Source organism: Neltuma alba, unplaced genomic scaffold, assembly GCF_004799145.2.
Source record: "Neltuma alba isolate B1F8T4 unplaced genomic scaffold, ASM479914v2 tig00010309_pilon, whole genome shotgun sequence".
NCBI classification, from domain to species: domain Eukaryota; kingdom Viridiplantae; phylum Streptophyta; class Magnoliopsida; order Fabales; family Fabaceae; genus Neltuma; species Neltuma alba.
The window spans coordinates 150,239-166,017 of record NW_021635223.1 but is presented as its reverse complement, the minus strand read 5'-3'; the positions used below and the strand labels follow the sequence as shown (position 1 = coordinate 166,017).

The following is a 15,779-nucleotide window of genomic DNA, read 5'->3' as shown; positions in this document are numbered from 1 at the left end:
ATAAATTGTCCCAGAGTACATCGTGTGTGGAAGGGAACAATATAATTCTCCCCTTTTGGTGGGATTCTCATTTCTTTAGCCTTTTCACTATATTGTTCTCTCTCCTGTTCTGTTAACTTCTCTTAAGCCTTTTTCACAGACTTAGTGCCCTCTTCAAAAGACTTGAACTTTTTCTTGTTCTTCTCATAAAATTCTTCAGTAAATAGTATATATCCAGAGAAGTTCCTAGGCCTTTGTCCATCTTTGCTCTTACTCTTTTTAGCCATTTGGTTAAACTACAAAAAGGAAAAAAATTACTGTCATCACATTATAACTTTCCAACTGCTTGTTACTTTAAAAGAGGGGTTATTTGTTTTTGGAATGATACAGTAAATCAATCCATAGCTTACATTAGAGTACATTAATAACATGGTCCCATACTAGTATGTTTAATCAACTTTAGTCCTTGAAATTAGAAAATATGTAAATCAATCCTTAAAAATAGCAATCTTGTTACAAGTTACTAACTTTGGCATCCTCAGTCTCTTGATAAAAGTATTAAATATAATGAGTTTGGTTATTTTTAAATGACTAACATGTGCATTAAATAATGTTGCCACTATCAGAAGGCATTAGTCCGACCAAAAAATTGGTTGAAATATTACTTGAAGGTTCAAAGCATCAACCATTACCACAACAACAAGAACATTCAATTTTCCTTTGATAGTAAAATCTACAAAAGATATAAATAAAAAAGAGCAAAGGGAAAGACAAAAAAACAAAGAAAACCAAGGTTACTTACAAATTTTTGAGATTATACAGTTTCCCAAGTGATGGAGCTATATTCCCACTGAGGGAGTTACTTGACATATCCCTAGAAAATACAGAAATATGATGAATGAATGCGATTTGTCCCTCCTTATAACAACATAAATTGGATGAAATAAACTAGAAACTATACTAAATATTGCACTGACAAACTTCTGATCTGTAATAGGTTTCCTAATTCATTTGGAATCACTCCATGTAGGTAATTGCCCTGCAAGAATCTGTACAAGAAAGATTCAAATTATTCTCGAGAGGAATCAGTCAAAACCAATACAAAAACCTATTAGCAACTTGATTTCTCTGCAAGTCGGTGCAATTTCCCAATTCAGATGGAATTATCCCATAGAAATTGTTGTTGTGAAGGCACTACAACATACACAGATTATGATTAAATCAGATCCAATAGGCAAGTGATAAAGCAATAGAATCAAATGTCTCGAAAAAATTATACATAATCAAAAGTACATACAGAGCAATCAAATGCTTTAGCCTCCCAAGGCAGGGGGTATAGATCCACTCAACTGATGGCAAGCTAAACTCCTAGAATATCACCAATGAAAGTAAAGTTAGATATAAGATTAAGAAAAATTTGTCTGTCACAACGCACCTTAAATCTGAGAATCATTTACTAATATAACATGAACTTAGCAAGAAAAGTTATCATGGAAACTCACAGAGTGATAACTCTTTTGGATTTAGGATCGCATTTCATTCGTCTCCATTTCCATGGGTCATGATCCTTAGGCCTCCATTGTAACAAGATACCATTTGAGCTAACAACAATTGCTAGTCTGAAACTGGTAAGTGCCCCGCCTAAATATGCCAGTAATAGATAATATCAATATGATATATCAAGAGAGAGAGGCTCACTGACAGTGGGGTGCGAAGCTCGTCGATGATGGAACCCACGAGGCTCATTGGCAGTGGGGTGCGAAGGTCATCAATGATGGGGGTGTGAAGGTCATCGGTGATGGGGTACGAAGCTCGCCAACAGTGTGAGTAAAGCTCACCGCTGATGGATGTGAAGCTGCCCGTGCTATAACAGAAGGTGGTCCTGAGGGTTTAAGACAGGCAAATTATTCACAATCAAATTAATGGAGATAAGTAGGTAATATCACAATTAAAATTAATTATCCTAAGGTCCCTAGGGACTGAGGAAGCATTTGAAGATTTTTAGGAACTTTTTCTGAATTAATTGTGACTTGTGTGAAATTTTCCCAATAAATGGTGCAGATTCATGCGGCCCTGTATTGTGCCACGTCAACTAGATTGCATTTGAGCCGAAGCAGCTGTCAGCTTTTTTGTAATTGGAATCGAAAACTGTTGGTATAGCTGTAATCTTAGTCTTTCCGAGTTCGCCTTGATCTTGAGAGTAATCTCACCCAACTTTCATCAGTGAGTAAATGCAAATAAATATGGCAAAATGCCTTTGAACCACGTTCGAAGGTAAGTTATCTCGTTGAGCTACATTACCACATTACAGTTTACATTTTTCCTGTTCTGGGGAGATTTCGTCGTCATCTTTGTCTATTGGCTCCATTTGTGTCGTATGTCAGTGAAATTTAATTGGAGGGAGATAATTTGATGCTGAGATTACACGCTCCCATGGCAACGCCTTCACGGCTTTTGTCGGTATCCCGAAGGGCTTTTTCTGCTGCTTTGAAATCTGAAGGTGGGGTGTCCATGGTTCAAGGAGCTTCCAGAGGAATAGGCCTTGAATTTGTGAGATTTTTCTTCTTGTCGTTTTTAATTTGTCGCCTTCGTTTTGTTTTATTTGGTTGCGTTGCAGGACCGAGGCCTTTCTCTTGAACTTCTCCATGATTAGGCTTGTACCATTGAGCACCACTTCCCTTGAAAATTGCAACAGTTACATACGATTAAATTATAGTCTACAAGTGTAGAAATGAAAATAAGGCTACATTTAGTTCTAGGAGCGAGCATAACTTGTGACATGATGGAGGATGCAAATATCGCAGGTTGGGTGGTTTGGATATCCTAAAACTCATAAATCCCTGATTTTTCCTGTTTTATACTGTTCACCTTAACATTTGAAATAGTAATTACTATGATTGTATTACTATTCTTGCAATGTAACAGTTCAGGATCAAGAAACTGTTTAGAAAAGTGTTTTTTTTTTTTTTTTGGTTGCTGTACTCTATCCTTCCGTCGTTTACTTTTGAACAGAAGTTTTGAGGTTATTAGTTTATGCTATCAAGTTTTTTTTTTTGGTTTTCTGTTTGTTTATTTTCGTCCTCTTATTTCGGCAGGTAGTATAGTTTTGAAGATGAATCAAAGTATGACATGTAGGTTTTCGGAAAGATGAAGCAAATTATAGAAGGTAGGAACCTGCCAATGCTTATTATGGACAATAAAGATTGAAATTTTATATAATAATATATATTTTCAGAATAGTTTCCCCAATTATCTTCATTTACTCTATGATCGTAATCACTATCTAGTCTCAGGAAATATAAAAGTCTTTTGTCATTAGCAACTGTGCAAAACTGCCTCAGTTCTGAAATTACGCCCCTTTTAATTTTGTAATCTTTACTCTGCAGTATCTTTTTATTATGTAAGATTCTTAATGGAATCAAATGATTAGATTGAAACAGTTTTTTGTCTGCAGCAATTTTATCTTAACCATGCTTTCAGTTCCTGCCTGACACAGGTAAAACAGCTGCTAGAGAATGACGATAAAGGGCATGTCATTGCCACTTGCCGTAATCCTAATGGATCAATTGGGCTTGTCAATCTGAAGGATAAATTTGCTGAACGTTTAAGAACTTTACCGTTGGATGTGACTGTTGAGAGCACAATTGAGGTCATGATTCTCCCTTCATTTTGCTCTCTTTCACCCTCTCCCTCTCCCTCTCCCTCTCCATATATCTCTGTCATTTGTTCTTCCCCTCCCCCTATCCTATCAATTATTAGCTTGTATCAGTAGAAGAATATAACTCACATTTGGCTAGGATTTGAAATTAAGGTACGTGCATTCCATCTTTTTCCAAATTGCTCTTTTCTGTTACGACGCACTTTTCATTTTTATTTTATGTTATTGAATAAACTTTTAATGATCTAGTTAATTTATAATGTTTCATTTTCCCTGTTTACATGTTTTTCAAGTTATTTCATTTTCCCTGTTTCATTTGTATATCTATACATGGAATATTTATAAAAGGTATATTCGATCAATAAGCTTGTCTAAATTTGGGAAGAAAATCACTAAATGTATAACACTTTTATGGGAATTTGGATGATTTGTGCTGCTGTTAGACGTGAATATTCCTATATATAATGGATTTTTATTGTATGATCCATCATTTTCAAAGGCAACAGCGAGGGAAATAAAGGAGACACATGGCCATCTAAACCTTCTCATCAACGCATCTGGCATTCTTTCTATACCAGAAGTATTGCACCCAGGTAAAGATAAGGCTTTGGTAATAGCCTTTCTCCTTTACATATGGTAACATAGAGCTAAGATTTAAAAAAAAAAAAAAAATTTTTTTATCTGTCACAGATGTGTTACATATAATTCAGATGCTGACCATTAAAGCCAGGAAGGAGAAAGATGAGTATACTGAGCTGGCATATGAGAAAACTAAGTAAGATGAATATAGTTATCGTTGGAAGCCAGGTTTTTGAGCTGGACCAAAAATGACGGAACCCAAGCGTCAAAGTATATTGATAATTGAAATTATCTTCTCTTCAGGTGGAATAAGCTACTAGAAATGAAAGGAATAGACATTCTCACACACAAAGCTCACTAACAACAGTTATCTCTCTCTCTCTCTCTCACACACACACAGACACCCGCACAATGTGAGTTAGCCTTCGCCCATCAGTTATCCATTTGACAAAAGTAAGATGTAAATGAGAGAACTCGAGCCACCATATCTGGCTTTGAATTTTTCTTCCTCAGGTGAGGAATTCATCAGATTAAATGTCTCTTTCCTTTACAGAGACAACATTGAGCAAGGTGGAGAAGTCATCTTTGATGCTTGCTTACGAGGTTAATGCCGTAGGTCCTATCTTAGTAATTAAGGTAATATGTATCCAATCTTTATTGCAGGACTTTTCATATCAATCAACATTATAATAAATTTTGATGTAATGATGACTCCTCTGTAATCTGTATAGTTGTTGTGTATGAGAAACTAAAAGCAGTAAGCTCTTGTTTCTTTATTTATTTATTTATTTTGGTAGGGAGAGAGGGGTTGGGAGATGAGAATGACAAGGAACAGTCATAATTCTTAGATTTCAAAATATATATCACAATCAACAAATTTTCTAAGTTTTCAAACTTTTTGAGATTACCGGATCTTGCCATAATAGAAAGACATGTTACCGGATCTTGCCATAATAGAAAGACATGTTATTAACATTTTGTGGTGCTTGCTTGTTGTTATAATTGTGTTATATGTTGGAGGGTATCATAGAGTTCGTATGATTGTAAATATCGTTATCCTACTAATTAGGGAATTAATGTCTATTTGGCTCCTCCATCTTGTACTTATGTAGCCTCTCAATGAATGTAAAAGCAAGCTTTTTTGAATCATTCCCTTCTTCAGCATATTTCAGTGGCTCCTTGAGAACATCTTCAGAAAAAGCCAATGAGGTTTTTCATGATTCTGAAAGTCAGACATATTTGCATGTAATTTGAATGACTCATTTATTCATTTTTTTTTTTTTTTTGGACATGGTTAACTAGTGCTGTTTTTGTCCATGTACATCAATGATGCCACCTAATTTTGCCACTCATCAGATTGTCAGAAGCATACTGATATGATTCCATAATATGGACACACAGAAAGAGAGGGAGAGGGGAAAGGGAGACACAAGAGTAGAGGAGTTGAAGGATTGAGAAATGAGAGGAAAATTGAGGGAAGAACTGATAGGAATTGAGAGAATGAATGACTGAGTAATGCTCACTGAATCATTCACATCATACTCTGAGAAAATACAATTCAGTGTCTTATTTATATCCTTGAGTGTCTAATGGCTACTTCTTATAACTGTCCTAACTAACTTTTATATTTTATTATTATTATACAACAATAACCCGGCCCAAAAAAAGAAGCGATCCTTGTCCTCAAGGATCTTTTATTAAAAAATCTGGAAATTTTTGATGAAACTGATGCTTTTTCATCTGGCAAGACTTTCCATTGTACTAGGATCCCTGTGATGATGAGTTCCCTCCTTCCAACCCTTTTATTTAAGATCTTCTAAGGTTCAGAAACTGTAGGTAATTCTGGCCAATCATTTGGGGAATGCCTTTGCTTAGCTGCGGAGTTAGGACATAGTTTAAGGAGTGAAACATGAAAGGTAGGGTGAATGCTTGAATCTGACGGAAGTTCTGGCTTCTAGGCAACAACACCTATCTTTTCTAATAACTTGTAAGGCCTTAAGCATCTAGGTGCTAAATTTTGTGAACTTCTAGAAGCAGCTGAGATTTGTCTCTAAGGCTGCAATTTAAGACAGCAATTCACGTTCAGTTCTGTGAGAATCTGCTCTTTGCTTCATTAAATTTGCTGCTCTATGTAAATGATGTTTTAAAAGTCCCATCATCTCTTCTATAGCTGTGAAGCTTCGATCAATCACTTCTAGGACGGAATAATGGGGTAGATTTGTGGTGCGAATAGGAGGCTTCAGATCATACAGCAAGTCATAAGGAGTTCTTTTTATAGCTGTGTAGAAAGAAGTCTTGTACCATCAGTCCGCCACATTGCTTGAGAAATCCATTTGCTCCATTCCTTTTGCTTTCACAACACATGCACCTCAAGTAAATTTCTTAACGCCTATTGAGCACTTTTGATTGACCATTTGTTTTTGGACGATGAGCAAAAGTTAACTTCTGATCAATGCCCATTATTCTTAAGAACTCCTTCCATAAATTGCTTGCAAGTATAAGATCCTGATTGCTAATAATTTCAGTAGGTTCAACCATGGATCTCAAGTTTGTTTGTGATTGTGTAACAGCCCTCCACAGTACACATTCTTGGGGGCCCAGGATTGCAAAGCTTTGATACCACTAATGTGGTTTTGTAATCTTGACACAGAGAGAGAGAGTAAAGGGAGAGACAAGAATCAGAGTAATGCTCACTGATTCATTCACACCATGCTCTGAAAGAATACAATTAATTGTCCTATTTATAGCCTTGGGTGTCTAACAGCTGCTTCTTATAACTGTCATACCTAACTTTTACATTACAAAACATACTTTTTAATGTTATATAGTCAATTATGGATGGCCATAGTGACAAGTGTTGCCATCCTGGATAGCGGACATTTGAAGGAATGAAAGGTTTTGTAAGTTTTGATTGGTTTGCAAGAATGATGGCAAGACTCAAATCAAAATATCACTTCATTTTTTCTGTACCATGATTTTTACATTTACAGTATTCAGTTCTAGTTGAATTAAATGATCAGGTCCCCATTTTTTCCTGTTTCTTGAATAACGACAGGCTAATATCTTTAGTTTGGTCAAGCTCTTGTCTCTTTGTTTCATGGCATTACGTAATGCTCTAGCTCAAGACCCTTAGGATAATGAGATCATGAGAACATACTACTTCTCGACCTGATCATACATTATTCTACAAGAGTTCTTTAGTCATTACTCATTCCTCACTTATTTGAGCTGCACAATAAGCTGCAAGCTGAGGCACGTGAGGTGCCTGTGGGCAGTGACAAAGGCTTTCTCAAGTCTGTAAACGGCTCTTTGACAAATTCCTTTCTGGTCCTGAATGGAAAGGATGTAAAAGTCTATATTTCACATTTTTGATGCCAACACAACAAATATAGGACACTTGCTCCAGCTGGCCTCTTGCGAACAGTGCCCATTCCATATCAAATGTGGGAAGATGTCATGATTGGAGTGTCAAAGTCAAAGAATTTTGACATCGTTTGGTGGTTCTGTCCTGCTTGAGCAATACAGTGATTTTATAGCTTTGCTTCATACTTTTAGGCAGTGAATCCATTTGCTGAAATCATTCTAGCTAGATTCGTTTTGTCTTAGCCGAATTCAGCTTCAAATAAGCACTTCTTAACAACGTATGGGCACTTCGTCCTGTAACTAAAGAAGAACTTGCTTTTAGATTTATATAATTTATTCTGTTTTGTATATCATGTGAAAATGATTGGGTGATGTTATCCTTAAATCAACACTACCTAAGTGCCAGCTCATTGCTTGTCAGGGATAAAGTTGTATAAACATAATCATTGGCTCAAAAAACAAAATCTTATCACACATATGGTCTTACCTTACGCTGTACAAAAGCTAGTTGAAGAAGAATGATTTCATGTCCGTGGGAAAATGATCAGGCTGTGTGATCCATAGCTAATGATCAACACTGTATCCAAGTGCAACCTTATTATGCCATGGATCAAGTCGTATCCTTTATTAGCAAAACATAATCTTATTACAGAGAGGGTCAGTCCTAGCGCTGTGCAAAAATCAGTTGAACTGCTTCCCCTTATCATTTTATTTTAACTATTATTAAACATAGTTTTTCTTGGGAAAGAACTCTAAGAATGTTAGTCTTTCTCTATCCAATATTTGTATTTTGATTTTCTTTCCTGTTTATTCAATGATTAGATGTCTTCTAAATTTTTTTTCCCTTGTGAATTTCGAATCAGCACATGTGGCCTCTCCTAAAAGTTGGAGGAGGTTTTGGGACTGAAAGAAGTGTTGCTGTCGTTGCTAGTTTGAGTGCAAGGGTAGGATCTATTGGGGACAACCGCCTTGGGGGTTGGCACTCCTATCGGTCTTCAAAGGCTGCTCTTAATCAATGTATGACTCTGTTTGGAGATTGAATTGCATAACTGCAATGAATGCCTATGATCTTATTGTTTTCCTTATGTTTAGTTCATAGTTGACTAGTAGCTCACTTTCTGTTCATTTGATGGTGCTTCCATATGATATATTGGACATGCTAGACTAAAACGGGGAATAGGTTTTTCATTTAACCTTTTTGTTCCTGGATAGAAATATCTGATTAATATAAATGCCTTGTATTTTAATAAGGACCTCATACTTTTGTCAGTGTTGTATGAGAACACGCCCCGGTAAAACTCAACATAATTAATGATATATAGACTGCAACAAATCAGATGTGCAGTGATAATAATCATGTTTTGCGTATTTGTGTGCTGTATCTGTTGCATTACTCTTCAAAATGTTCTTCCCAACTTTGATTTGTGGCGCTCATGGTCATAACGTGTACATTTTTGCCTCGCATTGAGAATTTAGGCAGGTTTGGTTAAGATGAAAAGGAAATGTTGGGGTAATGGGAATGGAAATGATTTTTGTACCAGTTACCTTAGAAAGTAATGGAAAGGAGTATACATATTGATACTGATACAGCAATAACAACAACAAGCCTTATCCCACTAGGTGGGGTCGGCTACATGAATCACACAACGCCATCGTGCTCTGTCAACAACCCAGTCCTTAGATATGTTGTTGACTAGGAGGTCTCGTTCAATGACCTCATTAAGCGTTCTTCTTGGTCTTCTTCTGTTCTTTTTTATAGGACTCCATCTTGTCTGATCCACCCTCCTCACCGGGGCCTCCAATGGCCTTCTCTGCACATGTCCAAACCATTTTAAGCGATTTTCAACCATTTTCTCTTGGATAGGTGCCACACCGACTCTTGCTCTAATATTTTCATTTCGAATCCTATCTTTTCTTGTATGACCACACATCCATCTCAACATCCTCATTTCTGCTACCCTAACTTTGTGCTCTTGTTTTCCCTTTATTACCTAACATTCGCTACCATACAACATAGTCGGTCTTATAGCAGTCCGATAAAATTTTCCTTTAAGTTTCTCAGGTACCTTCTTATCGCAAATAACTCCGGTAGCTTTCCTCCACTTTAACCAGCCAGTTTGTATTCTATGAGAAATGTCTCCATCAATTTCCCCATCTTCCTGTATAATGCATCCTAGGTATTTAAACTTTGATACTTGAGGAATGATTTGCTTTCCCATCTTCACCTCCAAATCCCCATTGCCTTGCCTCCCCTCCAAATCACAATACATATATTCTGTTTTGTTCCTACTCAAGCAGAAACCTTTCGACTCTAACGTCCTTCTCCATAACTCCAATCTAGTGTTAATCTCTTCTTTTGATTCCACCATGAGAACTATATCATCCGCGAAAAGCATGGACTTAGGGATTCTTTCTTGAATAGGTTCAGTTAGAACATCCAGAATAATGTTGAACAAGTACGAACTCAAAGAGGATCCCTAATGTAGGCCAATCTGAATAGGAAAGTCCTTTGTTTCAACTCCAGGCGTCTTTACACTGGTAGTTACGCCCTCATACATATCTTGTATGGTTTTGATATAAGCAACCCGTACACCTTTTTATCCAAAGCCTTCCACATTACTTCTCTTGACACACGATCGCAAGCCTTTTCCAGGTCAATAAAGATCATATGTAAATCCCTTCTTTTACTTCTATATCTTTCCATTAACCCTCTTAATAAATAGATTGCTTCCGAAGTGGATCTCCCTGGCATAAATCCAAATTGGTTTTCTGAAATAGAAGTCTCCAGCCTCAACCTATATTCCATCACTTTTTCCCACAACTTCATTGTATGACTCATAAGTTTTATCCCTTTGTAGCTTGCATATATTGATACTGATAATGTCATATTTTTAACATGCATATAATATATATAAAATAACATTGACATCTACCAATGGGGAATAATTTTAGTAGAAAGAGCTAGTCCCTCACAATGCTACAAATCAAAGTTTGAATATCCAATAGTGTTTCAAATATGATTGTTTCCAATAAAAGAGCTGTGTCCAGTAAAAAAAAAAAAAAACAAACAAACAAAAATTTGGTGTCTTGTTTTCCTTAATCATCATTGAGTTGTGGTTGCTAAACATACCCTTAACCTTGCATGCTTATAAGGGTGTAAGGTCGGTTTACGGTGGGGTGCCTGGGGTAAATTTTTTTCATTATCAAAATAACCTTCGTTTTTTTTTTTTTTTTCAGTATATTCCAAGCAGGTCCTTGATTCTGTTTTGTCCTCCATTAGTGCGATCCATCAATAATTGATTATTTAATATATATTTAGCAAATGAAAAAATCATTGGCAAAAAGTGTTTGCTTTCCACGTTTTCTAATGAAAACACATTTAAAAAGAAACTTTTTTGGAACCTTCGAATATGTGATGCTAGGCTATGAACATGTCTTTTTTTTTGGCCTCGGACTATGAACATGTTTGCTTGTGAATGTTGTTGGTACATTAAAAATTATCTGACTTTCCTAGATTAAAATTGTTGTATATGGAAAGGAAAGCTTTCGTGACATTTTCTTTTTCTTGATGCTTTTCAGTAACAAAGACTATTTCAGTGGAACTTGCAAGAAAGAAGGATCCAATTGCATGCATTCTTTTGCACCCTGGGACAGTTGACACAGATCTTTCTAAGCCATTCCAAAGGAATGTTTCCAAAGACAAGCTCTTCACCAAGGAGTTCTCAGCGCAAAAGCTCCTAACTATCATTAACAATGTCAAGAAGCATGACAATGGCAAGTTCTTTGCTTGGGACGGTCAGGAAATTCCTTGGTAATCCTTTGTCATATTTTGTAACAACCATAGTGCTTATAGTACTCCTTACCTAATTTGAAAGTTTATGTCAGTCATATATGTGAAACCTATTTGACATGTTTATGATTTTTTTTTAAATTAACTTTATTGATATTCTTTTAACAATAATTAAGTAGAAGAGAGAGGGGGAATAAAGAAAAAAAGATTAGGGTGTTTTAAAAAAAAACATTATATTAACTAGTTTAGCGAACATCCTTAATTTACTTTAATTAATTAATTATGTCTCACATTAAAGATTAGAGGAGTAATAGTTTTACAAACATGTATACCCAAAGTTGACACTTGACACAATCATTTAATCCTCATTTATCAGAAAGAATTTCAAATATATTGAACCACTAAGTTCAAATACTATCAAACTAGCAAGGCCACAAAAGAAAAAAATACAATCAAACTATGTTACTTGTGTTCTCATTACTTTAATTATTTGCAATAAAAACTATTCCCATATGAAAATTCTTCTTTAACATGCAGGGATAGTTTGGAAAAAAATTTATAAATTTGGGAGATAATGTGGATTAAAAATCTAAGAATCTAAACAAACCATCCAATTAGTTTTTATATTTAGGACAAAAAGCTGTAAAACAGAACAAACCCTATAAGAGACCAAAACAAATAAATAGGAACATTGTAGGACGGACGAACCCTTTATCTCAATTCTCAAACTATGCTAGGATGTTCCTAGCTTCTTAAAGCCTCGATCAATGGGATCTCTTTAAAAATACGAGTCTCATGTTCTTCAATAAATTTAAGCAAAATGTTGATTTTTTTTATTGGCTCATCCCGCCCAACGTATATGTAATTAATAATTAATTAATATCTATATATTTTAGATTTTAATTGTGCTGAGATTATGTAAATTAAAATTGTTAGGAACACACGTCACATGCTATCGGGAAATTTCTTCCCCAAATCCCAACACCACAGGAACCTCTAATCCAGCCCTCCTACATCTTTTATGGATCCTTGTTGGACTTTAAATTTGGGATTCCAAGTATTATGTGAACGTTGAAGTTTCTATGCAATCGATTATTTTTCTAGGAAGGTAAGCATTTCTTGTTAATTTTCAATTCAGGCTGACCTAAAAAAAATATGGAAAAATCATATTGAGATACCAAAAAAAGTGATCACCAAAACGTCCCCCGACAATTGAGTAAAATAGACATATTGTCATTTCCTCAGGTTGAACTTGTCATTGCATATTACACTTGTTGTAAGAGATTTTGGTGATTGTAAGCCTTCCTTCAGACCTCTAATTTTTCCTAAAAATATCTATCACATGAATTCTTATTTTTTTCCAATATTACTAGAATTCTATGGAGTTATAGCCATTCATTTTTTTAGCTGAAATTGAATATGAACTATTCTCAGCTAACAATATATCCAAAATATCAATACTATTATAATTTTATCAAGCCACTTGATATAAACATCAATAATGATTGTTCACAAAAATTTTCTTAATCTAATTCTTCATTTAAGAATGTGATTTCACATACATTTGGTATATAACTTTGAGTCTAGAATTGCAGTTATATCAATTTCCATGTAATGTTAAAAACCCGTCGAATCTCATGAACATGGATCAACGAAGTAATTATGCTAATGCTAGGTCGTTGCCCAGATGTGACGCGCTGTATGGCTCGAGTACAGTGAGAAATGAGCTAGAGCCGCTGCATCGTCGCCCGAATGTAGTGTTAAATGAGCAAGGGCTACCGCACTCTCTTGGACGGAGGCGGCTAAAGAAGTTAGTTCATGAGACTGAGATTAGATTTGGCACTTGGAATATTGAGACGTTAAATGAGAAATCTATGGAAGTAGCAGGAGTTATGAGGGACAGAAGGATTAATATCTTATGCCTCCAAGAAACCAAATGGACTGGAGAAGCTGCCAAGGAACTTGGAGAGTATAAACTTTGGTACACAGGAAAGGTGAGCACAAGGAATGGGGTTGGTATCATCGCTGATGGGACATGGAAAAAAAATGTGGTAGAGGTTAAAAGGTTTGAGGACAGAATAATATCGTTAAGAGTAATTGTTGGAAAGGATACTATCAATATCATTAGTGCCTATGCACCTCAGGTTGGGGCAGAGACACACCTTAAAGATAAGTTTTGGGAAGATATGGAGGGCTTGGTTCAAAGCATACCACTCGAGGAAAATTTTTTTATCGGTGGGGACCTTAATGGACATGTTGGTAAAGAAGTAGGACAATTCAGCGGGGCCCATGGTGGTTTTGGTTTTGGGGAGCTTAACAGTGGAGGACAATCTATTCTCGATTTTTCTCTTGCATACGATCTTAAGATTGTCAACACTTGTTTTAAGAAGCGAGAGGAGCATTTAATCACGTACAAAAGTGGTGTCTCAAAATCACAGATTGATTTCTTTTTGGTTAAGAATCCGGACAGAAGATTGTGTACTATTGCAAAGTGATTCCAGGAGACGGGGTGAGTGCCCAACATAGAGTACTTATCCTTGATGTATGTTTTAAGAGTACCAGGCAAAAGTACCATCAAGTGGCAAAACCCAGGATTAAGTGGTGGCAGTTAAAAGGAGAGAAGCGGGAGTTATTCAAAAGGACTCTTTTGAAGGAAGGGAATTGGGAGTTGCAGGGAAATGCAAACATGATGTGGGAAGAGATAGTTACAAGGGTTCGTTTGGTAGCTAAAGCAATTTTGGGAGAATCCAAAGGTCCTGGTCAAAGAGATAAGGAGACATGGTGGTGAAATAAGAGTGTGCAAGAGAAAGTCAAACAGAAAAAAGATTGTTTTAAGGCCATACACTTATGCAATAGTGTAGAGAACCAGGAAAAGTATCAGTTGGCTAAAAAAGAGACAAAGAGAGCAGTGAGCGAAGCACGTACTAAAGCTTATGAAGGGTTTTATCAGGAGTTAGGAACAAAGACGGGAGAAAGAAATATTTACAAGATCGCGAAGCAAAGGGAGAGGAAAAAGAGAGATCTGGACCAAGTAAAGTGTATAAAGGATGAAGATGGTAAAGTGTTAGTTACTGATGGTGATATTAAGGACAGATGGGAGGCTTACTTTTACAAGTTGTTTAATGAGGGAAGCAATTATGAGACTCAGGACTTGCAGCACTTGCTAATTAACGAAGATGATCGGAATTTGGCTTTCTACCGCAGGATACGTATCGGAGAGGTTAAGGCGGCTCTCAAGAAAATGGACAATGGAAAAGCCGTTGGGCCTGATGGTATCCCTATTGAAGTTTGGAAATGTTTGGGCAATGAGGGGGAGGTGTGGCTAACCAAGCTTTTTAATGAAATTCTACGCTCTAAAAATATGCCGGATGAGTGGAGGAAAAGCATTTTAGTTCCTATTTACAAGAATAAAGGAGACATTCAAAACTGTGCAAGCTACAGGGGGATAAAACTTATGAGTCATACAATGAAGTTGTGGGAAAAAGTGATGGAATATAGATTGAGGTTGGAGACTTCTATTTCGGAAAACCAATTTGGATTTATGCCAGGGAGATCCACATCGGAAGCAATCTATTTACTAAGGGGGTTAATGGAGAGATATAGAAGTAAAAGAAGAGATTTACATATGGTTTTTATTGACCTGGAAAAGGCTTATGATCGTGTGCCAAGAGAAGTATTGTGGAAGGCTTTGGAAAAGAAAGGTGTACGGGTTGCGTATATCAAAGTCATACAAGATATGTATGAGGCGGTAACTACCAGTGTAAGGACGCCTGGGGGCGAGACAAAGGACTTTCCTATTAAGATTGGCCTACATCAAGGATCCTCTCTGAGTCCGTACTTGTTCAACATTGTTCTGGATGTTCTAACTAAACCTGTTCAAGAAAGAATCCCTAAGTCCATGCTCTTCGCGGATGATATAGTTCTTATGGCGGAATCAAAAGAAGAGATTAACACTAGTTTGGAGTTATGGAGAAGGACTTTGGAGTCGAAAGGTTTCCGTTTGAGCAGGAACAAAACAGAATATATGCATTGTGATTTTGGAGGGAGGCAAGGTAATAGGGATTTGGAGGTGAGGATGGGAGAGCAAATTATTCCTCAAGTATCAAAGTTTAAATACCTAGGATCCATTATACAGGAGGATGGGGAAATTGATGGAGACATTTCTCATAGAATACAAGCTGGCTGGTTAAAGTGGAGGAAACTACCGGAGTTATTTGCGATAAGAAGGTACCTGAGAAACTTAAAGGAAAATTTTATCGGACTGCTATAAGACCAGCTATGATGTATGGTAGTGAATGTTGGGCAATAAAGGGAAAACAAGAGCACAAAGTCGGAGTAGCAGAAATGAGGATGTTGAGATGGATGTGTGGTCATACAAGAAAAGATAGGATTCGAAATGAAAAGATCAGG

General features: G+C 36.4%; 1 protein-coding gene across 3 annotated transcripts; it reads left to right on the top strand.

Moving 5' to 3' along the window:
* The first annotated feature begins 2,154 nt into the window (after positions 1-2,154).
* On the top strand, positions 2,155-11,514 carry LOC114755660 (C-factor). Of its 3 annotated transcripts, XM_028944525.1 has the most exons (8): positions 2,155-2,253; positions 2,364-2,479; positions 2,597-2,783; positions 3,476-3,628; positions 4,137-4,230; positions 4,770-4,852; positions 8,443-8,596; positions 11,159-11,514. In XM_028944525.1, the coding sequence occupies exons 3-8, from the start codon at positions 2,769-2,771 to the stop codon at positions 11,392-11,394; spliced, it is 735 nt and encodes a 244-aa protein (XP_028800358.1). In that variant the 5' UTR covers positions 2,155-2,253; positions 2,364-2,479; positions 2,597-2,768; the 3' UTR covers positions 11,395-11,514. The 3 variants fall into 3 exon arrangements, with proteins under 3 accessions (XP_028800358.1, XP_028800356.1, XP_028800357.1); XM_028944523.1 differs by lacking the exon at positions 2,597-2,783 and having other exon boundaries at positions 2,364-2,529; XM_028944524.1 differs by lacking the exons at positions 2,155-2,253; positions 2,597-2,783 and having other exon boundaries at positions 2,291-2,529.
* Positions 11,515-15,779: the final 4,265 nt, after the last annotated feature.